Raw genomic sequence first — 27,720 nt, 5'->3', positions numbered from 1 at the left:
CCGCCTTGCCTACTGACCTTGCAGAAGGGAGTGAGTGAACGAAGGCTTTGGTCTAGTTAATCTGCTGGCTTAACCAGATGCGTTAATACACACCAAGCACACACATTCACTCACGCATACACACTTCTTCAATGTACTTCATCACTCTCATTCCCAACTCTCACTTCATCATCAAGGATGAAGAGTGAATTTCACAATTCGGAGTGAGCTGTAACAAAGAAAAAGAACAAACTGGTGGTTGTTAGCGTGACCGAGAGGCTGGTGAAGCTCCCAAACAACACCAGCCACAGTCACAACTCACTTGCATGTGGTACATTTCAGTTCTCTCAACACCAGTTTCTAGCTCTGTCGCTGAACAGTGCACTGCTTGTTAACTCTTGCCATCTGATGGTTAAAGATCAATGATTGTGGTTTGCGAGTGCCTGCAGAGATATGTGATTTTGGCAAAGCAAGTTTTGTTTACTGTCATACCAGATGTTCCTTGAAAGGGTTTCCGAGATCTCGCTCTCAAGACCTGCTCATAGAGTAGGAGTAAAGTCTTTAAGAAGATAGATCTTAAAGTGGTGCAATCAGTAGCTTTAATGGTTATCTATTAATGATTAGCCCTCCTCAAATATTCTTGCGAGTTGGCCTCCCACTAAGTCATTGTTCAAGTCAATTCAGAGTTCAAGGTCTTATGGTTACATATTTTTAGTGTAATTACAGCTAAAAAGGTTATCAGGGTCCTTCACAGGTCCCCTCATCTTTTTATTAATTCTAAGGTTATTTGAAAGTTCAAATGTAGCAAGTAGTTGATAGAAAACACCTAGAATAATGCAGCCATGAACAGAACCACAGTGAGGTAAAGCAGTGATCCTCTCCCTACACCGCAATAGGTATTTTTCATGGCAGCCATTATGACATGTGTCTCCCAAACGACTCGCAACACTGTCATCCGCCCCCCTTACAGAGGTTATTATTTATTACGTTTGGGAAAAGTACAACGTTTCAAGCCCAAATTGGCTCTTCGTCAGGAACGGAGGAGCATTTGGACGTGTCATTGCAGGAAAGACGACAGGTGCGATTGATAACATTAAAGGGTAACTTCTAGGGGTGTCACAATTTTACAAATCCATGATTCGATTTGATTTTTGATTTAAACATGCCATTGTTAGACTATGGAGTCTTGATTCGTAAAGATCAACAGCTCATTAGTTTTATACCCTGACAACTGTCATTTACACTTTCAAATTCTTCATCCTCCCTTTTTATTTCGGAAGTGTTTCAAAAATTAGACTACAACAGTCTACAATATAAAAAGCTGCATCTTATCAATATCAGTATCTGTGTGACCCACCTCAGTATATAATCATTACAATGATCGCTGTCACTGAGGGGGGAGCTTTGGACAACCTGTGCGCAGAGAAATGGCAGTCAGCAGTCAGCTAGCTTGTTGCTATCAATGTTAGCTGCTCTGATTCAACAATGTTGAGCTGAAAAAACGTGCATGTAGGCTGAAATTCAACTGAGGTTTTGTTCTGTCGGGAGATGCAGCGACTTAATGTTAAACCAAGCAAGAAGAGCTGTGAGTAAGGAAAAGTAACTAACTAACTAAAGTCCTCTAGCTGATAGGCTAATTCATGCGGTGTAAAATGCCATAGGCATGCAGGAAACAGGGCCTTTTGCCACACACGTGCCGGCTTGGCTCGACTCGGTTTGACTTGGCTCGACTCTGGGCATCAGCCCAACACCGCAGGGATTTGCATCTCCATTACAACAGGGCTACTGTACCTGCCTGAAGGTGTGTGTGTGTTACCATGGTTGTGGATTAGTGGTCAAAGGAGCAGCTGTAAAACGGTAAATAAACACATTCCATTTCAATAATAAATTCTTCACAATAAAAGCCCCACATTATTCTGTTATTTAGTAGCCTCTGTTAAAAAAATGGGGAAATGTTGTGTTTTCATCAGCCGCAACTTAACACGACTCCTATACAGCCGAGAGTGAGAGTAAAATAAAGCAGATCTTTGAATGTAGAAACACACGCAAGAGAAACTAAACTTCAAACCACAGAGATTTCGTTACAAAAAGCTACAAAAGCGAGAGACATACAGAGACATAAAAAAAATGTCTTTCTATCTCGTCTCTTGCACAGACGTGAGTTGAGTCTTGACTCGCAGCACATGCTTGTTTTAGGGGGAGAAGGGAGGTCGTCACAGGTTGGCTGAGGTCGCCGAGACATCACCATAACCCGCTTGTAGGCGCACTTCGGCCCGACTCCAGAGATGGTCCGTCTCGGGCAACGCTCGGCACAACTAAATGCTAAAACTGCAAACGAGAATCAGCGTAACCTTTTTTTGACTCGCGGCCAAAAGTGCTAATTGAAAAACCCCTTCAAGTCTCTAGTTGAGTGTTTTTCTGTGTCAATCTGTGGTCAGTTGAGGATGCATTAAGCCGTCCACATTGCAGCAGCACAGGCCTCGTCATTACGGCTGGACAGCAGCCTGTTTATAAACCTGCTTCACAAAGACTCCTCGTTGCCTCCGGGCACAACACTCTACACAGGCTACTCTGTCACTGTGTGTGAGTGTGTGTGGATGGGGTCATGCACATGTGCATGTTCATGCATGCTCAGTCAAACCACTGCAGGCAAGTCTTTCCCTCTCCTTTCTAATTTTTCTCTCTGCTCTGCTCCAGTTCTCTCTGTCTCTATTTTGAGATGCACATGTCTACTGTGACCCAGCACGTGCCGATTCTGTCAGATTTAGTCTCAGGCTCGGTGGATCACAGTGAAACACTCACTCTCCAATTTTAAAAAAACATCTAAGGAAAATGTGTTGTGTCCCTCCAAGACTCCTGTAACTAGCCCATGTGGGCCACTGCTGTCAGACGGAGTGCTGACACAGTTTACGTTGGATTCTGACTAGAGATCTTAATAATTAACCGAATAACGGTTAAAATATCAGTGATGACATAAGTTAACCGATTAACGCTATCGTTTTAACAGTTAAAAGAAATATTAATAATTAATTAAAAAGCTGAGCAAAACTTAGAAGAGCGGCTCGTCACTTTAAGGAGAAAAGCTGGTCCACCTTAACAGCCCACCTTAAGAGAGGGGGAGCCGCAGTTGAAGGATACAGGAATTTGGCTCCGGTCTTTCGAGTTCACTTGAGCGGAGCGGAGAAGTTGTAGCATTTATTCACCGACAAATAAACCGTACACACACTGCTACACCTACGTTCACAGCTGTAACGCCACCGACAACCCCACACTCACCGTCGCCACACACACACACGGTCTGTCGGACACTCGCTAAAGTTACGCCGCGCTGACAGAGCGTATTTGTGTGGCGGTGACAAGCACGAAGCCACCGGCAATGCTAGAGCTGCTAACGTAGCACAAACACACACACACTGTTTGACGCGGACTCGCTAAAGTTATGCCGGGCAGACACATAGCTGACAACCTGCTAAAGACAGTGAACGCAGCATCGTGGCTGCTACAGTAACTCTCCTGAAGGTGAACTGGAGACAGTGAACGCAGCATCGTGGCTGCTACAGTAACTCTCCTGAAGGTGAACTGGAGACAGTGAACGCAACATTGTGGCTGCTACAGTAACTCCCCTGACGGTGAACTGGAGACAGTGAACACAGCATTGTGGCTGCTACAGTAACTGTCCTGAAGGTGAACTGGACACAGTGAACGCAGCATTGTGGCTGCCACTCTACTGACGGTGAACTGGAGACAGTGAACGCAGCATCGTGGCTGCAACATTAACTCTCCTGACGGTGAACTGTAGACAGTAAACGCAGCATCGTGGATGCTACAGTAACCCTAACGGTGAACTGGAGACAGTGAACGCAGCACCGTGGCTGCTACTCTCCTGACGGTGAACTGGAGACAGTGAACGCAGCATCGTGGCTGCTACAGTAACTCTCCTGACGGTGAACTGTAGACAGTAAACGCAGCATCGTGGATGCTACAGTAACCCTAACGGTGAACTGGAGACAGTGAACGCAGCACCGTGGCTGCTACTCTCCTGACGGTGAACTGGAGACAGTGAACGCAGCATCGTGGCTGCTACAGTAACTCTCCTGAAGGTGAACTGGAGACAGTGAACGCAACATTGTGGCTGCTACAGTAACTCTCCTGACGGTGAACTGGAGACAGTGAACGCAGCATCGTGGCTGCTACAGTAACTCTCCTGACGGTGAACTGGAGACAGTGAACGCAGCATCGTGGCTGCTACTCTCCTGACGGTGAACTGGAGACAGTGAACGCAGCATCGTGGCTGCTACTCTCCTGACGGTGAACTGGAGACAGTGAACGCAGCATCGTGGCTGCTACTCTCCTGACGGTGAACTTAGGACTCAGTTGTCTGTTGTGCTCATACGCTGCAGCTGGCGCACCGCTGCATGCGGGGCACAAATCTTGTCGGTTAACGGTTAGTAATCGGTTAACGAGGGTCGGTTGTCGGTTTAGAATTTTTTTCAAAATTAGCATCCCTAATTCTGACTCTTCCATAGACACTGCTGGACTTGCAGATCCTTATCTTTGCTAAAACACTGACCTTTGCCCTCTGTTTCAGCCTGTCCTATTCAGAGTCAACAATGGGGAGTTATCTTTTCCAACCGTCTGGTGTTCAGTAAACACAACTTTTCTCACATCCACCATCTGTCTGTGACGCTCTGCTGTTCTCTCCTTTATGCCTGTGTGCTCCCCAGATGTCTCATTTCACACTTTCTGGTTCAGGCCTCACACGTGCCTGTAAGATGTGTATGCATGTATGCATGTGTGTATATATATATATGTGTTTGTTTGGTGCAAGTTAGTAGTCCTGTCAGGATGTGAGGGGGCCAGCTGCTACCTCAGGGCTGAGAGGGAGACACCGAATGGGAGAAAGAACGGGAGGAATGTCATGAATCTCATGGGAAACCCACTCTGACCATTTCTATTTGTTTGTTTATCTTTCTCTCACGGTCCGTCTTGCTATAGCTCTTTCAACATGTACACATTTAATATGCATGGTTTTCAATGTACATTCATCTGCACACAACAATGAGTAAGCATCGATGAACCAGTCAGATTCCCGGTGCATCAGTTGCATCTGTCTGTTAAGTTTATTTCTGCTTATGCTGTTTGCTATTAACTCATCACAACAGCATAATAAAGTATTGCACTAATTAAGCTAGTTGTTGATATCAAGATCTCTTTTGCAAGAGAAACCTAAGAACTAATTACGGAGACACTAATTAAAAGGTTCATTTATTGTCATTCTTCAACACAGGGTTGCACAACGAAGTGCAAGTTGTAGTCCATTAATGCTACACAAGAAAAAAAACAAAAACTATTTTTTATGTTGCCTATGGAGGATGAGTTGAGGAGTCCTACAGCCTGAGGAAAGAAGCTGCTCTGTAGTCTGGTGGTAAGGCAGCGGATACTTCAGTATCGCTTGCCAGACGGCAGCAGGGTGAACAGGCTGTTACTGGGATGGGTGTCATCTTGAAGTGTCCTTTGGGCTCTGTGCAGGCACCTCACCTCACCATACTGGTGCTCAGTAGATGGGTATGGACCGGAAATCGATCGAAATGAGACCGGGGTGTGTGTCTACGCCTCCTTTTTTCAAAATTCAACAATCAGCTGTTTCTTTGTGGTTTGGCTGACGTCGAGCAGTAGGTTGTTCTCTGAGCACTACTCGGCAAGATTGTTGATTTCTTCTCCATATGAAGTCTCATCGTTGTCTGTAATCTGAGTTCTCTTCGGGGAGGTTGCAGTCATGAGCGTACGGCGTGAACAGAATGTGTTCAGCTGTAGAGTGGAGTGCAGTTTGTGAGGAAGTCCAATATCCAGTTGCAGAGTGTGGTGCTCAGTTTGCCAATCACTTTCATGGGAGAGATTGTTTGAATGCTGAGCTGAAATCAACAAACTGCACTCTGATGTAGGTGTTGTTATTTTCAAGATTGGGAGGGCTGTGTGGAGGGCAGTGGAGACGGCATCCTGACCCTGTGGATCTGTTGGCTCTGTGTGCAAACTGGCGAGGGTCCATGCTGGCTGAGATGTTGTTTGTGACGTGCTGGAGAACCCGTCTCTCAAAGCACCTCATCAGAATGGGGCGTAAGTGCCACAGTATTTAGACTAGACACTGTAGACTTTTGGTGGGAACACTCTCATAGTGATATGTTAAAAATATCAGTGATGACATAAGTTAGCTGGTTGGCATGTTCTTTGTAAGGCTGGGGCCATAGGCGCCAGAATAGGGGGGATGAGACTTTTTGTCCCCCCACTTTCAGGTGTTATGGTAATAAAGTGGTGACGTCTAAGCCACGTATTGAGGTCATGAAACGTTGACGATAATGTCTGTATGGCGAAACATGATAGACCTTTATCCAATCATTATCAAACATTGTGTTGCCCAATTCAATTGAAAACGAAGTAATCTGACATCCAGCCCGCCACAGTCTAGATAGGCCCGTCACAGTTTCATAATGAGCCGAAAATAATTTTACACTTCTCAACGGGTGGGAGCCGAGCAGTCTTTCTTGTTTACCATGCTTTGTGGGTGGGACTTTTTGCCGTTTCATCACCATTCATATATAACTGTGTTTATGTTTAAATTGTTTTCATAGATCTAGCTTCTTCATTTTGCACCAAAGTGCACCAGAATGATGCATTTTACTTAAAAAAAAAAAAAAATGCCCCCTGATCCCCCTAGAGGGTCACCGCAGTCTCACTAAATCCTGTGGGAAACACTGTTTTTTATGTCATCCGAAACTGGATGTCCCCCTAGAGACAGAGACCCAAAAATGTGGTTCTCTGTAAACTCTGCAAATGGCTTATCCCAGCAGTACGACTACTATGCACGAACACAAAAGCGACAGCATCCTGGAGCGCTTTGTCAAGATGGCAGCAGCAGTGAGACGGCATCGTGTCCTGTTTACTTTCTGTACATCACCGTTTTGCATGGAGGCTCCATACACAAGGTCAAGGTAAAGCAAGGGGGAGAAAAATAAGTTATGTCACGAATATATAACACAACACTATCAGGTCTTTGTCCACGATACAAGACAGACAGGCAGACAGGGAGGAAAAGAAAAAAGGAAGAAAACTGTTTCTTTGACATCCCCGACCAATTCTGTGTTCTCTCTTCCAAATAATCCAGACACGCAACTATCCATTCATGAAATGAAATCACACACATTAGGATCATCCTTACCCTGGGAATCTGCACAAACATAAATGGTTTATAAGAGCGTCATTTAACAATGTAAGTAAGTAAGTAATCCTGGCCAGTCATACACCACAGAACGGTGCATAACCCATTGTAATTAAATCAAACATATTCCAATGATATAATCCACCAAATCACACGTACAGTAAGGAGGTTCTCTTACGAGAGTGACAAAAAATGGTTTATTAAAAACATCGTATGAAAAAGTAGCTGACTAGGCTGCTGCAGAAGTAAAGAAGATTAATCTGCCATCTTTTTTTTTTCTGCTCCAAACTATCGTTATTATATTGGCCTTTAAAATTCCACTAACAGTCGACCTCTAATTGAACAAAGCTGGTTGAAAATCTTCAAAGTATCCCTTTAACTGCATATTACTCCAGTATATGAATCCCTTTCTTAATGATAAAAAGAAATCGAAGGAGATCTAAAGTTGATAATAAGGATTATCTATGCGGTGGATCTATACTGGCTTACAGCTCTTGGAAGTTCTGTTGTCACATCAGGGTTTAATTTGACTGAAATGGCAAAAAGGACAACAGGAAAAACATGGTGCCCCACATATGATGCAGTCTCCCACTGGGCCAATCAATAACAGATTTGGTAGTCTTGTTTTGCCTGAATGTGTTACACCATCTGTGGGCAGCCTGTATTAAAACAGCTAGAAACACAGGAGCCTTTTTTTGACAAAATACATTCAAGTGTATATCACATGTAATACTTAAATGAACAAAAAAACAAACATAGGACTATATGTATGAAGAAGCGTGCGTTGACTACCCTCTATTAAAGGGTAACTTTGGTATTTTTCTCTGTAGGGTCTTTTCCATCATGTTGTCAGACACTTATAATAACAATCTGAACCTGTCAGTGCCAAAAACGAGCACTTTTAGTGAACGCAACGTCACAATGTTGTTGCTCACTTGCCGTCGCAGCTCGCCTCCTGGCTGTTGGTTACAGCGTTATACCTCACTACTGGACCAATTTCAGAAATAGTTGTCCCCATTAGTCACTTGGGCACAAAATTATGGGAAAAAGTGGGTTGAAAAATAAAAAAGATTGGAAAATACCTATAAATTTCCCTTTAATCCCCTACATTAACAATGAAAGAGTAGAATTTAGGGGTGGAACGGTTCACAAAATTCACGGTTCAGTTCATATCGCTGTTTTGGGGTCACGGTTTTCGGTTCGGTTCGGTACATTTATGTTACAGCCAGGAGGCCAATTTCCGTTTGCAACATGCTTTTCATTTTTTGGGCAAAAATAAGTTAACAAATGTTTGCCTTGACAAAAGTATGGCTTACATAAAGAACATAAACACTTCTTCCAGCATCCTCCACGACTGCACTAGGCTGCATATTTTTCACTATAAACCTCCCCGATGCTGTAGTTATGTTTTTTTGCCCTGTCTGAATCTGCTCGTAGAGGCTGTTTAAATGCTGCGGAGAGAAGGAGTTGCTCTTTCCTACCCGACCATCTCCTCCTTGCGCTATCGACAGACACACCGGAGTGATGTCTTCATAAATAGTTCATCATATTAGAAGTGTTGCCGCTAGCATAAACCACATGTGTTGCACAGTGCTCACACACAGTTGCCGTTTTATCCACTTCTTTTTTTCCGTCATTTTCATAGGTAACACTAAATCCGTAATGCTCCCATACAGCAGAGCAGAACGAAACGATGCTGCAGCAGATCCTGTACTTTATCGTGTCCACTCGCCATTTCCTAAACTGCACTTCATCCGTGCCAACTGAGACGTTGTTTCCCCCCAATAAGTTTATTTGAAGTTTTTTTTCTGCACATGCCTTTTTGACTGAAAACTGAGGCTGTTCCCCATTTCTAGTGTGACAATAAACGGGGGCCAAACTCTACATGAAAAAAAAAGCACACAATGTGCCTCATAACCTATTTCAAATGAACCGAACAATACATACACGCCCCGAACCGTGACTAGCGAACCGTACGGGTCGGATTTTTTTATCTGAACTGTTCCATCCCCTAGTAGAATTACAAGACTGACAGCAGGGACGGAGAAGAGAAACGGGACACAATGGAATGTGGTCGGAGGCTGAGTGACACAGAGACGGAGCTGTGGAGGGATGGAGTGATGTCTCAGTGAGAGAGAGACAGAGAGGAAGAGAAACAGCAGGGATGAGCTGGAAGGCTCAGCCATCCATCACCAACATTCAGGTCATTAGTCTATTTACAGAGAGCTGGCACTGCGCTTCCACTTGTCATGTGGAACCAATATTTAATTAAAGCTGAACTAGGGAGGCTAATTGGGACGGACCTGCCCTCAGGGGGGGTTTAAAACTACTGCAGTGACTGAGTGAAGCATCCGTCACTCTGTTGTTGTTGCTCTGTCAGTCAATTTTAGAGACAAATCCTCCACTTAAGCCATTAACAACCAACCATTCACAGGTTTTTACTACTCTTCATTTGGTCAAATGTTAACTTTTTGTATAGCTTTACTTGTCAAGTTCCTATATCTCAGTGTTTGTGAAACCTGTTTAGTTCAGTTAGGACAGCCAACATGATATGTGCTGAGGATCTACTTCTCAGTGTTTGGTCAGTGGGGTGTTATAAGGTGAGCTCTGTCCGGTGTTTGTTCAGGACCCAGGACCAGAAACTGAAACTGAAACCTTTGACCCATGACTTTCTGTCTTGAAGTGGCACTGGGACCCGGCGTTCACACAGGTTGAGTAATCTGGTGAGATGTGCACACAGAAGATGTACTGTTTTAACTTCTGTTAAAATAGCTCACGATGCATCTGGGTCCCATCTGTGACTCCCGGCAGCGATGACTGGCACTGTCATGGAGGTCTGTGTGAGTACGGGCTACTCCAGTAGAAAGTAGTGTTGCACAGTGTACCGATTCTAGAAAGGTATCGCAATACCCTGCCGTTAAAACCTAGTTTTATTAGTACTGATACTTAAAGAACTCGCTTAAAAAAAACAAGGAAAATGTATTGTCACCGATACCCAATCCAGCTATTTGAGTCAGTATCGGCCCGATATCCGATCCAGTATCGGTATCCGACAACCATATTTTCTGTTTCGGCAACCAAAAGCTGATGCCTGGTTGCCAGCCTGGCAGCCACTTTTAAAAGTTAGTGTTGAGCCCTTTTAGTTTAGTGGATGATCCAGCGTCAGCCTCTATGTGAGTGCGTTCATTGTTAGGTTAGACTTTTCACTTCATTTCCTGCTGTTTGTTTTGTTGAGTTTGCATCAGTAGTGACACCAACCTACTAACAGGAGAAGCAGACAGTCCAATATTGGAAGGTCACACATACCCTAACACACTCACTTAGGCCCTCCCCTTCATGTTTAGATAACCTTCCCTCCTTTGCAGGGCTGGGAGCAATTTACCCGGCACTGAGGAGGAGGAGGGTTTCATACATCTGTGCCATCTCGTCATGAAATGGTCTTTGTGTATACGTTTGTGTGTGTGTGCTTGACCTCTAACTCCAAACAGTCCATCAAACGGGTGAGTCGGCCGTCGTCTGGTTGTAGAGGCGGTGGGAGACACTGAGACGCAGTGTGTTCATAACTCACACTGGGACAGAATATCATCCATAACCGAGCAAACACACACAGGGGGGGCAGACCGAGGGGTTAAGAAGACGGGAATCCAACGGGGCTTCACAAAACCATATGGGGCTGATGGAATATGTACACAGATGTTCTGTGGAAAGTATGAATGAAACCGTTCTCCCTGCAGATGTTCTCCACCAGCAGGTGTTTTGATTTGAAGGGGATGAATAGAGAATGAAAATTTGTCTCCGTAGAATGAATAAAAAAAAAATGAAGCAGTAGCACCAGCGATCGACTCTGTTCTGATGCCCACCTTCTCAAAATCTGCTAAGCTCCAGCAGTAACTAATCTGTGACCAGTCCTGTCTCTTTCTCATAAGCAAAGATCACCGTACAAAACATTAAGGAAGCAGCTTCTCGCTGTTAGCCGACACTGACCGTCGCCTTCACTGGTTAAAATGACAAACATGAACCGACCCCAAAAAACTTGATCAGGACATCCCTAGCTTAACCCTCTGAGACCCACGATCCTGACTGACCATACTGTCTTTCAGAGGCTCTAGTAGGTTCAGTTTTAGAGCTAGAGTGAAGACAGATCATATGAAACTATAAAAATTAATATTTGTCTTGTAAATGTTTGGTTAGCTACTACTGTGTACCTATCGTGGTCGGTGTTTGGTCCCAAATTGTCGGAGTGGCGTCAGATTCAAAGGCTAAAAGCAGGATGACGTTACATTGGGAATCAGTCAGAGGTCTTGCTAGGACAAGCGGCCGTCTTTCCCTCCAACCAAACAGTCCTCCAATGCCTTTTCACGGGACACGAGCCATATGCTCGGCCATTAATCACGGCATTGTGTATGTGAGAGCGTATGCAGCGTGTACGTTTGGAGTGGCTGTGTTCTTTGTCAAGTAAATGTTAACTTTGTTTGTGTGACTGCTGAGTCTCAAAACATCAGTATGGGAGCAGTGAACGGAAAGTTGGCACAGTAAGGAGAGAAATAGGAAGATTTATATGTAAAGGAAGCGTTGGAAGTGAAAGGGACGAAGGAAGAGTGGATGAATGGGGATGGTGAGGGAGGGAGTAAACAGGAGGTGGAGAGGAAATATTTTATTCCCTCTATCTGGAAGCTTTTCTCGCTGGCAGTCGAGCTCCTGACCTTTTCCCTCACAGACAATGAATCGACTTTATTTTCTCTGCTCCAGGCCCTGTGTGTGCTTTTGTGTATGACTTTTAATGCATGTGTGTCTGCTTGTAGTTGAGCGTATGAATGCATGCTGCACATAACATGTGGCCAGCAAGCTGTCTTTCCATTTTGCTGTGCTCATGTCAAATAAAATCTGAAATGCTGGATTTTCATCGCTGTGCCATAAAATAGAGACGGCATTAAATTCATAACTGTATCTATTTATATATTTAACTTTATTAAATTTTTAAATGTGTGTCCTCAGGTGAATCTGGCCTTGGGAAGTCGACACTCATCAACTCTCTGTTCCTGACTGACCTGTACTCCAAGGACTACCCGGGGCCCTCCCTGCGCATCAAGAAGACGGTGCAGGTGAGGCTACTGAGCTTCGAGGCCCATTACAGACTCATTTGGCGTCACACCTGATTTTTAAAGCCTCCCTCCAGCCAGTTTTACTTCCTGTTTTTTGGTCAACGTTCTTTCTCAAACAGAGAATGGGGGTGTGGTTAATTGTCAGATGTAATTCATTACCATGGCAACCAGATTGCATTGTTTTTCAACCCAGTTTAGATTAATTTACTGTTCATCAGCCCACAAATGAGACAAGAATTATCTCAACACACCGACTCTCTCTCACTCGCTCCCACAAACCGCCGGTAGCGGCTGCTTTCTGTTAATTTATCTCCAACAAGAGGAGACGGTAAAGAAGAGAGGGAGTGAGAGACGGTCAGTGTGTTGTGTTAATTCTGCCGGAGGGATTTTGTGTAATTCACTGCGTTGACTGAACCCGTTCACCGTACACACAAATTCCATGGTGAAAATAAACACGCTAAACTAAGGTGGCGGAAACTAAAAAATAAAATGAAACCCCTCAGTTAGCTAATGCAACAAGTTGGGCTAACTAACTACACCTAACCAGTTAACTACACCTAACCAGTTAACTAACTAGAAAGACAAACAGACAGATAAACAGATTTATCAGTTTGCTGCTCAGACTCAAACGATCATGAGAGCGCCTGCAGCTTGGAGGATGACCTTTGACCTGCAGCTTCTACTATAGTCAGACGTCATATTATCACATTTTAGCAACAACCTTCTTTTCTTTCTTTTTTTACTTTGAGCACAAAATTAAATTATTTATCAAAAAAAAAATTGGCAAATAGTGTGGCTGATCAACTTAGTCAGGAAATGACTCAAATAAATATGAAATATAGAAAAGTCAAAATACACTGGAGGGGAGGGGCTTTAAGTTTAGTTCACGTATCACGATAAATTTTAGGCTGTAAGTAGGTCAAATGTTCAGATCTTATACCAGAGACAGACCTCAGTTGATGATGCGCTGATGACCTGAGAAATTCAAATAAGTCTAGCGTCGTGCTCATTGACAGCTGTTTCCTCCGGTTGGAAAACAACCGAGCCGATCAGAGCTTTTGCCCTGTTCAGAGCTTCAGACCTGGTATTAACACGCGTTCTGAGTGATCCAAGTGGACAGCTCTAAGTACGTCTGTTCACACCTGGCATTAGAATGCGTCTCCACATGGCTCGCTGCTGTTTGTTTTGCTTTTGAAGGATACGGAACGGATATGACGTCACGTTACTCAGACTACAACAATAAAAGCAGTAACTTCCTTCTACCGCCACATAAAAAAAAAACATAGGGGAATCAATTTTTTCCCCCACTCTTACTAACTATCGAGAACCAGAGTTGGCAAATGTGTTACTTAAATCTGACCTCATTACTTTAAAGGCAAGTTGACGAATGTCACCCAAAACGTGGCCGGAGGCATTACTTAGCGTTTTCAGGTAGTCTGTCCATGTGTCCCGTTCTCGTGAACATGATATCCTAGGAACGCCTTTTGGGAATTTCAAAGGTCAAAAGTCACTGTGACCTCACATCCGTTCCATTCTCGTGATACCTCAGGAACACCCTGATTTAATTTATTAAAATTTGGCACAAACCTCCACTTGGACTCAAGGATGAACTGATTTGATTTTGGGAGGTCAAAGGTCAAGGCCGCTGTAGATGAAAGTATAGCTGTACAAGAATATTTTCAGACAAAGCCACATTGGTAACTTGGCACGGTACTAGTTGTCATGCTGCCAGCGAGGGTAAAAGGTTAAAGCACGGAGAGAGGGAACAAGAGATGGAGTCTTCTGGAGAGGAGGAAGAGAGAGGGATGGAGTATTGTGGAAAAGGAAAGCAAGAAAGAAGGATGGAGGAACGAAGAGGGAAACGGCCAGGCCACAGGGCCCGGTTTTGTCCTTTTATGGTCATGTCAAACTGAGGAGGAGGAGGACGGACGCTGCATCTGGAGCAGCAGCAGCAGTGGGGAGCAGAGGACAGAGCGAGGGGGGAGAAGGTTGCTGTTGTTGAAGGAGGAGAGAAAACAAGATAGTGAGTGGAACTACTAAAAGGGAAAAAAAGAGAAGAGTTATGGACAGGAGCGATGCAGCCAGGAGGGGAAAAAGAGTGAAGCAGGTTGCGGGAGGAAGCTGGACAAAGCTGCAGTGTGTATATGAGGACTGAGGCAGTGATGGGTTAGTAAAAGGTGACTCGGGAGAGACAAAGAAAAACAGACAATGGGGAGTCCCCGTATTCCCCCTGGGGCCTGATAGGGTCAGTAACAGGGCAAGAATGTTCCCATGAAACGTAACACCCACCCACCCTCACACACATACACATATAACACATGATGCAAACCAGAAAATGACACAATTTGACATAATGTAAGACATTATGATCACGTGGGTGGTCTCACCGAAAAAGTTGACACCCAACGGGGGGGAAGGCTGATCAAAAAAATCAATGAATACATAAATAAATCAAATTGCATCCTCAAAAAAATTTATTTATTTATACTACTAATAATGTCTATGATGAATCACCATCCAAATAGAATTGTTACAGCTCTAAATAGCCTCAAGACTGTGTGCTGGTGTGGTGCAGCCCAGTGTTTTCCATTAATTACCTAGACCCAGAGGGGTTTGGTGTGGGGGATCCCCTCGTGGGACCTCTCCCCGATGCTGGTTGGCCCTCGCCGGGAGCATTTCCTCCTACAATGCGTCTCCACATGCGTCTCCAGTGACCACTTGTGATCGGATCTCACTTCCCCGCTCTATATGCAAATAAACACGTAGTGCACACACGGCTAACACAGCAGACGTTGTGATGTAATATTACATGAATGACAGTAGTAATATCCTACATGTTCGTGGATTCGGGTACATTTTATTAACATCAAAATAAAAGGTTATTGTACTGGCGGTCCCCGGGAACCTCCGTGCCGCTGGCACCGCTGCCTTTGCCAGGAAGCAGCAGAGTACAGAGCTCCAGAGAGAGCTGGGGATGAAAGAGAGCGGGCGGGTGTCAGCTCTGTGCAAAGCAGCAGAACAAAAACACAAACACATCTCCGACAATATGATAATAATGCACTTCTGATAGTCTGTAGATATGTAGCCTACACATAAGATATATTTTAATAAAATACAGTTGTACCGACAGAATACAGCAGAGCACAGAAGCCGTTTCCATGCTGCGAGGCAGACAAGTCTGTTTTCCTGAGGAGCACAGTGATGACAGGATCCCAGCAGGATGTCAGTCGAGTAGGAGGTCCTTAATGTGGCCCAGGACACAATCACTTCACACACTGCTAAAAGAATGTGGCCATATGTGGCCCAGACCACCTCTGAATGTGGTTTGAGTGATCCGATCTTAATGCGTCTTGAGTGCGTTCACACACCTGTCCACTTGTGATCGGATCACTGAGGACACATGGCCAGGCCTAGGCCAGCACGGAAAGGATCTAAGGTCCACCTACCAGAGTCTCATAAAATCTGGTAGGAAACACTGCTGTAGCCTGTTGTAATTTGTAGCAGAGCAGTGTCACATTTCATTGATAATTATTAAAGCAAGCACAATAAAATTGATTCTGTGACAACTATGACCTTGGTGGGATTCCAAAAATGTGGGCACCCACCGGCAAAAACATAAATAGTAATCTACTGACTATGATGTCATACATAATTTGAGACACACACACTGCTAAAAGGCTGAAAATATCATCCTCTCTTTAGTTGATTAATAATTTGTTTAATAAATCGTGAAAATTGCTCACACACACTTTAAAACACATTTGTCAAATCACTTTGCAGCAGGATTTGGCTCCCGCTTCCACTGTACACTGCCGTGTTTGCACATTAACACAAGCAAGCATAACCCACACATTCACAGCACACACACACAACTGCCTCCTCCTGGAAGCCAGCTATTCAATTTGCCTCTCGGCTCTCCAGAAGTGCATCTGTGTAGGTTGGGGAGTGAGAAAATTCAGCTGAAAATCCATAGCTACATTAGTGAGATGTTTTAGATGAATGGATTTAAAAGTTTAAATAGTTGTTTCACCCAAGTAACATCATTCAACACGTCATCAGTTATTCTGCGCATGTGTTATAACCTGTGGTTTTAATGTTATGGCTGATAGGAATCCTTAACAATATTCCTGAATCCGGATCATGATCCAGATCGCCACAAAAATCGTATGGATTGTTCATTGTGCTGCACTCCACCCCTCCAAAAAATGTCATTCAAATCCATCGCAAACTTTTGGAGTAATCCTGCTAACAGACAGACAGACAGACAGACAGACAGACAGACAGACAGACAGACAGACCAACTCCTTCAAGGCCAAGAGGTAATAAATACTAAGGCCTATATTTAAAACAATGTCTGCATTTATTCTGTACTATATTCCTTTAAAAGGTCATGGAAAATACCTCTTAAACTGTATTTTCGTATGCCCCCCCCTAACAGAACTTGAATAGTCTGAAAATAGAGTGGACTTACTTGATACTTTTATACTCGTGCTACAGTTTTGTGCCGTTTGCTACAAAAACTTTCAGCCACTGTAGCTCCAGTGCTATGTGCAAAAAAAAGCTACCGTACAGCCCTGCAGTTAGTGTGTTTGCCACGGGTGCTGTGGTCTGAGGCTGAGGGGGAGAGACGGGGTCAGAGTATTTATATTCCAGAACAATCTCTCATGCTTTGTCGCTCACCCACTTTCCCCCAAGATCCGATTTCTTTTTAAATGATGGTGTTGAGACTGACGGCATTTTTGAGGTTTTCTCCCAATCTGTTTTTCTTCGCGGAAACGGTGGAAATAGCAGATTTGGTTTTGAGATGGCCGACATGTCATGCACAAACACTTACAGTACAAACACACATTTTGAACACACACGCTGGATGCACAATGAAGCTCAGATATGTCAAATGACTGCGGTGCGGGATATATATATGCTCAGCTGTAAAGTCAGACAGATTATTCTGAAGGTTTATGGAAGCTGAAGAATGTTTGTGTTAGAGCGAGAGGACTGTAGTTTGAGTTAAAGGGGTGATCCTAAAATAACTAGATGGCCTTGTGAAAGTATGTGGCGAAGTGAAGGGAACGGCGGACGAGCTGCAGGAAATGATGGATCTGTGGGACCGAACGTGAATCAATGTGACTGAAGTGGGAGATGGAATGGTTTTGTTTGTCGGCTTTTTGCTGTTTTTGCAGTGAAGCCACACACAAATCAATCAAACGGCTATTTTCTTTACAACAATATGTTGGATCTTGAATTACTGTAGCACTGTGTGCCTCATTAAAGCTGCAGTAGGCAACAAGTTTTTGCCATCATTGGGCAAAAGATTCCATAATAACCTTTCAGCATATTGTAATTCAAGTGTTCTGAGAGAAAGTTAGACATCTGCACCTCCTCATGGCTCTGTTTTCAGGCTTTAGAAAATCTAGTCTAGTGACGGGAGACTTTGACCAATCACAGGTCATTTCAGAGAGAGAGAGCGTTCCTATTGGCTGTGCTCCGGCTGGTGGGCAGTGCTTGGTATTTCCTCAACAGATCTCAACATGGCTGCTGGGTCACAGACTTTCAAATTAGCGAGGCTGAAAAGACTACTCCACCAATACAACATCGCACTCCAGTAACATTGGTGGAGTCGTGATCGACAGTTATTTTTTTGCACAATGCAGCAGAACCAGAAATATTGTCTTTTTGAATTACATGCGTTCTTCTTTTTTGTCAAAACCTGGCAACTACATTCCCCACAATGCATATCAACTGCAAACTGTTCATCAGAGAGATTCCGGTGTGTTATGTTAGTATCAGCTAACGTAGTCTCAAGACGCTAGCCTCAAGAATAGATGAGGAGCAGGCTGGTGAGGTCAATTCCTTCAAACCTGTAGACTTCAGCCCCAACCAATACTGACTCAAGTGACATCACTTGAGGCAATTTATCAGATCTGGTGCAGCTCCCTCTGGAGCTAAATATAATATTTGTATTAAACAGACTTTGATGGGTATAATTGGTGGAGTTCCCCTTTACGCAAATGCAGCAGAGCTGAACAGTTTCGTCCTGCAGAAAGAAGCCTATTAAGTATGTATGATTGTTAAAAATAAAAAAATAAAACACATAATGTAGACAGAATTGTATTAAAAGTTCCTAAAGATAACAGGAAAACACATCGCTGATGCAAATAATCTGCTCAAAATTACACAAATCACAAATCTTTACATAAAACTTCCTGCAGTTACTACGTTCACTATTTTGGGTTAATTATACAACTTATCAGATGTTCTGTACGGTTATTGTTATACCTACGCCCCTTGCTATTGAGGACACTACAGAACAGCTGAATATGGTCAGAAATGCAACAGATTTAAAGCTGCTCTTTAAGAAGTTCAGCTTGGCCACCTCATGTCAGTTCCAGGAGCAGTTCCATTTAAGAGTTTGGAGTTCTGCATAGAATCAGTGGCCTGTATAGTGAGGAAGTCGTAATCATCCATCCCATACCTAAACACCATCACTGCTCCAAATATGAGCTGCTCAGAGGAAGGAGAGGAGTAGAGTTTCCTCTCTCTCTCACACACACACACACACACACACAGCAGCAGATATTGGTATCTCTGAATCTCCCAGCAGGCTGTGTGGGTGCACTTACAGCGCCATGATGTATCATCAGTGTCCTGAGTGGAAGAGGATAGTGTCACATCATTAAATATGCAGGCCAATGTGTGTGGGTGTGTTGAATCCACATAAATGCAGAAAGATGATGAGAACACTGCAACAACTTTGTGTGTTTCAGGTGGAGCAGTCCAAAGTGCTGGTAAAGGAAGGAGGTGTCCAACTGACACTCACCATTGTCGATACTCCAGGTTTTGGAGATGCAGTGGATAACAGCAACTGGTGAGGAGCGCTGGCATTTCCCAAAAATACCAGATGATCATATGTTCTTTGTTGTTATCTAATGTCCTCCCTCTTTCCTCCATCTTCCAGCTGGCAGCCAGTCATCAACTACATTGACAGTAAGTGCGAGGACTTCCTGAATGCAGAGTCGAGAGTGAACCGCAGATCCATGCCAGACAACAGAGTCCACTGCTGCCTGTACTTCATAGCGCCCTCTGGACACGGGTAGGTCTGCATGAGACGAAGGTGTAATAAGATGAGGTAGATGTAACGTGAAGTAAGGTGAGACAAAATAAGGCAATAATGAGATAAAATGCTCTAAACGAGACACTGAGGCTGTCAGCCATCGCTCCGGTCCCAAACAAACTGAAACATGATGACAGCGTGCGTATGGCGTTACGTCATTGTGCATGCGTAACTGTCAAAAAAGCATCAATAAAAGGAATCGATACACACGGAGGCATGAGATGCCAAGGAATCGGACAACTAGGAACCGATTCTCTATTCACATCCCCAGCGTTTTCCCTGTCTGCCAAAGTGGCGGATGGCCTGACGTTTTTATCCGCCACTGCCAACAATTTACCCGCATTTGGCGGGTGGCGAGGGCTAATTTCGGACCTTGTACAACCACTAGTGCAGTGTGAGGTCACTGAAGATGCTCAGTTTTTTTGGAAGTTCAAGTGTCCATTTAATGGATCTTTAAACCTGCATTAACCTGGACAAACTCCATTTATCATAAAAAATATGCTCAAATCATAACATGGCAAACTGCAGCCCAACAGGCAACAGCAGCTGTCAGTGTGTCAGTGTGCTGACTAGACTATGACCTGCTTAAATCTTTATATCTTAAGGTCAGAGGTCAAGGGACCCCTTTTAAAATGGCCATGCCAGTTTTTCCTTGCAAAAATTTAGCGTTAGTTTGGAGTGTCATTTAGCCTCCTTCCTTACAAGCTAGTATGACATGGTTGGTACCAATGGATTCCTGAAGGTTTTATGGTTTCATTTGATACCAGTATCTTCACTCTAGCTATAAAATTGAGCCCGCTACAACCTAAAAATTGCAAGTTGTGAGCAAGCGCATTAACTTTGACAGCCCAAGTATTAACTCATAAGTTATTATAAGTGTTTGAGGGGGGATTTTTTAGCCATGCTAACTCTTGAATGGATTTTGTTTATTTACATGATGCTTGTCTTACTCTATCCTGTTCAGCTGCTTCATGTTTTGCTGTTCAAATTTTAGGTGTTGTGTTTTATTGTTGTTTTTATCGCTAACTTTTGCCAAACATTGGCACATGAGTTATGTGAATTAATGTGCATTGTCCCTGAAAATAAAATAAAAAAACACATTTACGCATCCAGCAGAAACAGAGCAACATTAGCATTCATTTATAGTTGTGTTTCTGGCCACCTAATGAATGTAGGTCCAATATTCACTCTGCTTTTAGCTCCGTTTTGGTCTCCACCAACTCCTGCTAAATGCCTCATGCTATGTTCACCAGTTACTTGCTAACTTCGTCTGCTTACCATTTGGTGCTGGTAGTGTACAGAGGGTTTGTTAGAGCTTATTTGTTGAAAATAGCTGCTGCTGGAAACTATACGGATAAAAGCAGTGAGAGTAGTTCTATATGGGCAGTAAAAAATCAGAGAATCTGAGAGACGCTAAAACACTGAGGTTAACTACAGAGTCAGTGGTATTTCTCTGCGGGTCTGTCACTACAAGCGACCCCTTTCACATTAAAAATAGTCATTTGATCCATTGTTAAAAATAAAATATTATTGCAGATTTAAGTTTCTATTAGGGCTGTGTATTGGCAAGAATATGACGATACGATATGAATCACGATACAGTGGTTGTGATTCAATATATTGCGATACTGTTAGCAAGGCGATGTATTGCGATATTTTTTTTATATTTAATTTTAGGAAAAGTGTCATAGTCTGAAGAACACACCGCCAAAATGTTTACTTTTTCACAGTGCGATCAGCATTTGCATTTCTAACAGTCCCTGTATCATCCAACATCGTAGCACTACTATGAGTGAGCGCATATCTTTGCTAATGAAATAAAGTATTGACTGAGTTAATACTTGCATGTAAACTACTAGTTAAAAGTGTTTTTGAGAATCAATACATTATCACAAAACATAATATCAATGCAATATTCGACCTAGTTTCTATAGGCTATAACTTCATTCAGTATCATAGTTCTAACCAGGTGAAGTCAAATATTTTGAAGCCAGCATTTTAGAAGCAGCAGTCGGCATGTGGGGGAGGATGGTTTTGTTCTGGTCGAGATGTCTATTTGTATTCAGAGGTGTTATTAACCCACATTCCTCTGTACTGGTCCAAATGACGGTGCTGTGCCAGTCAGTGAAATCAATTGATGCGCTGTTAAAATGAGATGAAAACCTGCAGACTCTATGACCTCTCTTTGGCTCAGAGACCCCCGAGTCTACCTTTCTAGCTTCCTGTCCTCTGCCAGCTGTGCGAGCTCTGAGGCTGAAGCAAACTGGTATGTGTGAGTATGTGAGTGTCTGTGTGTCTGTGCCATGGATGAGGAGGCTGCCAGCCAGTGTTTGTGACCCACAAAGGTTATATAACCCAGTTCTGCTCATGCTCAGTAGAGTTCTGCTCTCCATCCCTGAATCACCCAATCAGAGCGGAGGCTTCGGAGCAGCTCACAGAGGCAGGCCTCTCATCACAGACAAACACACTCTGTCTTCTCTCATCTTGCAGTGTGTGTGTGTGTGTGTGTGTGTGTGTGTGTGTGTGTGTGTGTGTGTGTGTGTTCACTTGGCATCTAGAACATTCCCTGTTTGTCAGTATAGCTGCAGCAGCACCAGCCTGGGTAAAAATGTGGGAACCCAAAATCCATCCTTCCACTCGGGTTTAACGATGACTAACTTTGATCCACGGAGATTTAAATCATCCCTGGATTGTTTCTAAATCTGCGGAGATGAGTCATATGCAAGGTGTCTAAAATTACATTCTTTAATAGCATCAGCCAGAAAGTGTGTGAATGTGTTGCTTGCTATTAAAGTTACTGTGAGGACCTTTTAACTGGTTATGAAACAGTCTCAATTTAATGCCAATGCCTCTATATGACCTACACTAGCAAACAAGACCATCAGCAAGAAGATTGGCTATTTCTATATAGTTATTTTTAAAGAGGACCTATAATGCTTTTGTGCTTTTACCCGTTCCTTTAGTGTGTTTTTTTTAGTATAGTTTTTATGCAAGTAAATGGTCTGCAAAGTTACAAAGCCCAAAGTCCACACCAAAGGGAGTTCTGCCTTTTCTTCCGTAACGTGTCACCAAGTTGCATAGCGGCTAGTCCATTAGAGCGGAGCTTGAGCGGAGTCCAAAGAGTTTAGTTCGGTTGACCAAGAAGCACCGATTTGACTTTTTCAGTCCCGATAGTGACACCTGGGCCGAGTACCGATCCGTTACTAGTGTTTAATTAATAAGCTGTATGCCTCACTGTGTGGAAGTGACAGGGATCATTCTTTTATGTGTAAGGCAAACATCAGGCTTGATTACATTACGTACCCACCGCCCCGCCCCCACTGTCGTTTTGTTTTTCTTTACAGAAATAAAACCCATTTAGTTAATTTTCATGTATCAGCCCCGTGTTATCAATAAATAGTAGTGTAGTGTACAAACTGAAAGTGAATGCGTCTGATCCGTACGGAGTCTCAGCTCAGAGTAGCAGGAGTCTTATTTCACACACACGGGACGAGAGAGAGTTGACAGACGAGACGATGGCGGAAGATTTGGTGTCGAAGCGAAAAGCAAAAGTGCTTATTTGGCAATATTTCAGATTTAAACCCGATGCTGTAAAGGGAACCATAACATTAATGAGGCAATCGGCATGCGGAGGACGGAGCGGTCACAGCCGGTGTGCGCAGTGGAGCAGCGGCGGGTGGAAACCTGCGGCCCAACAGTGTCATCTTGACCGTCATCTTTTCTTGTTAAATGTCCGGTGTAATCGGCAACACCGATGTTGTCACAAGTTTATTAACCGGAGGGAAAATGTCATCACCGTCACATCCCTACTTTGCTCCACCCACTCGGGTCATTTCTGGTTGCAAAAAAAACAAGATGGCGACGGCCAAAATGCCAAACTAGACTAGTCCACAAACCAACCAGACGTCACGGTGACTACGTCCACTTCTTATGTACAGTTTATGGTTTCTGCGCAGCTTTGCACAGCGATGTAAGTTTAGTGAGTGCATGATAGTTTGAATTTAGTTAACTACGCTTCTCTGTATTTGACAGCTCTATAAATGACAATAAATGGCCGTGGCATGCCCCACTCTTGTACTCTAGGATTGTTGATATACATTCTTCAAGCTAACTATTGATGCCCTGACGGTAAATGTCAGGGCAATTGTTCACTTCTTTGGGTAAATATATCAGGTAGTTGTGCTTTTGCTGTCACTCTACAGGAATTTTTGCTAGTTGCATACTGCTGCTTCCAAAAGTCACTGACGTGGCTGTAAAATTTGAAAACCCATAAATCCTGCGTTCGAAGTAAACTGCATGCTCATGTTTCCAAGCTCTGCCTGTCTCTGATATTTTATATACCAAGATACCACAAGGAGAAGGAAGGAAAAAGTTCCAAAAGCGAGTCCAACCAGCAGTGAGTGCTGCTAGTTGTATACATCACTGTCAGCGTGTAGAGACAATTTATGGTTTAACTCTGAAAGGAGTGACCTTTTGAGTGCCTTGACAGTCGGTATCCCCTGCAGTCTTTAAGACAGACACTCTGACTCCTGTTTTATCTTTCACTCCAGGACTCCTCTAATGCTGGACTGTACACCAACCTGACCCCATTCTTTCCAACTAGTTCATACATGCACTCTGTCTCCGTGTCCCTCTGTGAACTAGTGAACCACTGAACAGCTGTTCTGTTGTCCTGTATTTCTGCATTCCTGAGTACCTAAACATCCCCTCTACCCACAGACACACACACATTTACAGAACTATGTCGGGACACAGCATGCTTCACTTGAATGTACATAAATGAAAATGATTGCTTTGATATGGGCACAACTGGATACAAGTATTCAACAATGTACAGTTATATTGTTGCATAATTTTCTCCCATTATGCAGAACACGCTCATTTTCCACACACACGGCCCACCGACCTCACGCCCACCAGAGCACTCTTGTTTCTGGCCACGCTACTGAGTATGAGTCCCGCTTGTCATTGAGACAGAGATGGTGAGCCTATGGGAGGATTACAAAGACAATCCCTCATCAGCCTAGCAAGACAAAACCATTAGTTGTTACCACAGAAGAAGAACACATGAGACAAAAAAGTCTCAGCTGTCTTCATTGTGTATTTGCTGTGGGCTAAATGTAATGGACTTGGTTGGCCCTCTGCTGGTGACCCACTGAACTGCTTTTACTTTGAAAAGTCATGCATTGATGAAGCCCACTGTGGCATTTTCTTTAGATTAATTCTCATAAATGAATTCCTCATTCACAGGATGTGTCACCCTGCCTGACATGGTTGCTGATTAGGGATGCACCAATACCACTTTCTTTCAGTACGAGTACAAGTACTTACATTTGGGTACTCGCCGATACCGAGTACCGATACGAGTACCTCTCTGTGCCAGAAGACCCTCGTTAACAGCCAGCTGGAGGGTTTGAGCGACACCCGGCAGGCTGTGGAGTCTTGCATACGAGGCGGTGCGCCGCGACCGGCTCTAGGTCGGTTTGAAAGGCTCGGGGCGAGGGTGCTTCCCGAGGCCGTGGACAAAGTGCTCGCTGCGCCCGCCAGTGAGGGACGGGGCCCCATGCTCCCGGTGCGACTGTCGACCGGGTTGACGCGGTTGGGGCGCACTGAGGACAGTCCGCCCCAACCGCGTCGTGCCCCCAGGGCGGGGCTTAGCCCACGTACAAGGCGGCGAGGGTCTGATGTCTGCAACCCACCCGACCCGTCTTGAAACAAGGACCAAGGAGTCTAACGCACGCGTGAGTCAGAGGTTGCAAGCAAAACCCTGTGGTGTAATGAAAGTCTCGTCTCGCCCGCACCGTCGGGGCGGTGGAGCGTGAGCGTGTGCAATAGGACCCGACAGATGCTGATGAGAGGTTAACGTCAAGTTGTCGTAAAGTGATAACGGTGCCGTTGTGTTGGAGCCGTTTTGAGAGTATGAGTACATGAGCACACTATTGGACCCGATACTGGTATCGGTATCTGTGCATCCCTACTGCTGATCCATGTATCATTCCGTTGTTTCATTGAAATCAACCACAAACCCATTTCAAGTTTTCATCCATCAATTTTTCTATGAGTGGATCCTGTTCAGAGATGAGGAGTGCCGAGATTAACCAGCCTCTCTCACTGGCAGAGAGACGGGGTACACCCAGGACCTGCAAAACAGTTACCTGTTGCTAACACACAAATACTGTAAATCTATTCGATGCGATACGATACGATGCGATACACTTTGTCTCCTGTGGGGAAATTTGTCTTGGACTCAAGTGCTGCACACCATCAGCTGCCTCCACAGCAGCATCAATAAATAAAAACATTCCACATTTAAACAGAGAAACACAAACAATGTAAACCGCCAACAACATATATTGCACATTACCCATATTGCACAAGAGCTGCATAAAAACAGCATAAATAAGAGACAAAGATAAAAACACCACGATGCTATTGCATAACCCTACAGTCTCAAGAAACATTATTTAACATTTTGATGGAGGTGGGCACAAACGAGTTCTTAAAACAGTTCAGTTTGCATTGAGAGACTCTGTATCGTCTGCCAGATGGTAATAGCTCCTACCCAGAGTGGAGGATGTGAGATGGGTCAGACAATACTCTCTGCGCTTGCCTAAGAACAGACTGCTCGTAATTCACATTTATAAGCAAAGATTAAATTATCAATGGAAAAATGGGCAAGTGCAAACAATTGTAAAACAGTGTAGTGTACTGGCCAGGTGTTGTTCAGCTGGATAGCAAATGACTGGACCTCTGGTCGCTTTTTGTTGTTCTTACAGTTTTCTTTCTGTCTATCCTTCAGCCTGAAGCCGCTGGACATCGAGTTCATGAAGAGACTCCACGACAAAGTCAACGTCATCCCTCTTATTGCAAAAGCCGACACTCTGACCCCAGAGGAGTGCCAGCTTTTTAAAAAACAGGTATTTGTGCGTGTGTGTGTCACTTTGGAACATATAAAATCATTTTTTATCATATTAACTTACTGCAAGCAACATAAACATGTCAAGTAATAGTGAACATTATGGGAAGTACGCTTATTAGCTTTCTGAGAGTTAGATGAGAAGATCGATACCGCCCTTATTTCTGTGTGTCAAATATAGAGCTAGAGCTAGGAGGCAAATATTCTAGCTAAGCATAAAGACTGGAAGCAGGTGAAAATAGCTAGCCTGGCTCTCTCCAATTCCAAAAATCCTCAAGGTAGCAAGCAACAGCTGAGTGCAGTGACTTCCCAGGTTCTTGTCGTCACCTCGAGGTTGCCAGGCAACCAGCATAGCCGCTGCCTGGAAATACTGTAAGGATGGGATGAGCGGTTGTTCATCAGAGTAAAACACTCCAGTTCATAACTCCCTCTAATGTGTCTGTTTGTGTACAGATTAAACAAACGTGACACAACATGTTTATTAGTGAGCTTTCCAGTTGTTGGTAGTCATGTTTTTTAACTTTAGACAGAACCAGGCTGTTTCATTCTTCCTCCATCCTTTATGCTAAGCTAAGCTAAGCTAATCACCTCACATGAACGTGGTATCGATCTAACTCCCAGAAAAACAAGCAAATAAGATTAAGGATTGTAGACATGAAGGAGAAATTAAAATCATTTTTGATTGTATGTGGTGTGTTTCCTTGTTTCCTTTATTCTGATTACTTTCTCCCTTCGTCAGATCATGAAAGAGATACAGGAGCACAAAATCAAAATATATGAATTCCCAGACACGGAGGACGACGAGGACAACAAGCTCATCCGAAAGATTAAGGTAATGCACCGCCCGGTCTTGTTAGTAATGTAAAACTTGATTTAAGGAACTGATCGTCAGCTTTATAGACGATCTCATTGAAGAACTTTCACCAGTGATTGTTGTCCATGTTGCTCTGCCCCAGTAACCGGCTGCCTCTAGCAAGAGCAAGCATGATACTACACCCGCATCATGTTGATGTCGGCCATCAGTGACGTTTACGTGATTAGAGGCCCAATCACAGTAGCATTTAAAACAGTGAGATGGCACCGTTTAGTCAGTAATCAGTTCATTTCAATTGAAATTCTGAAATCCAGCTACATGTTGAATTCAACTTTGGTGAATTGCGCCATTGACCACGAGCAAGCTGTCTTGACAGAACTGACCTTTTAGGGAACAGAGAGTCGCTATTGTAGCTTATAAGCTACATTGCACCATCCAGTTTTTGTTTTTTTTTTAAAGTTATTTTTTGGGGTGATTTTTAAGTATTTTATTGATAGGACAGTGGATAGAGTGTTGGAAAGGGGGAGAGAGAGAAATGACATGCGGAAAGGACCACAGGCCAGATTCAAACCCGGGTCCACCGCT

General features: G+C 43.8%; 1 protein-coding gene across 5 annotated transcripts in view; it reads left to right on the top strand.

Moving 5' to 3' along the window:
• LOC119486268 (septin-7-like) overlaps nucleotides 1-27,720 on the top strand; it is a 61,401-nt gene that overhangs the window by 15,877 nt on the left and 17,804 nt on the right. For all 5 annotated transcript variants that reach the window (XM_037766269.1, XM_037766268.1, XM_037766273.1 and 2 more), the window contains exons 3-7: nucleotides 12,188-12,294; nucleotides 19,059-19,159; nucleotides 19,250-19,384; nucleotides 26,205-26,322; nucleotides 27,061-27,153. In XM_037766269.1, coding sequence (XP_037622197.1) covers nucleotides 12,188-12,294; nucleotides 19,059-19,159; nucleotides 19,250-19,384; nucleotides 26,205-26,322; nucleotides 27,061-27,153 — 554 coding nt within the window. The remainder of the gene's footprint in view (nucleotides 1-12,187; nucleotides 12,295-19,058; nucleotides 19,160-19,249; nucleotides 19,385-26,204; nucleotides 26,323-27,060; nucleotides 27,154-27,720) is intronic.

This window comes from Sebastes umbrosus, chromosome 4, assembly GCF_015220745.1.
Source record: "Sebastes umbrosus isolate fSebUmb1 chromosome 4, fSebUmb1.pri, whole genome shotgun sequence".
NCBI lineage: Eukaryota > Metazoa > Chordata > Actinopteri > Perciformes > Sebastidae > Sebastes > Sebastes umbrosus.
Note: the sequence above shows the minus strand (reverse complement) of the source record. Positions and strands in the feature narration are given on the sequence as shown.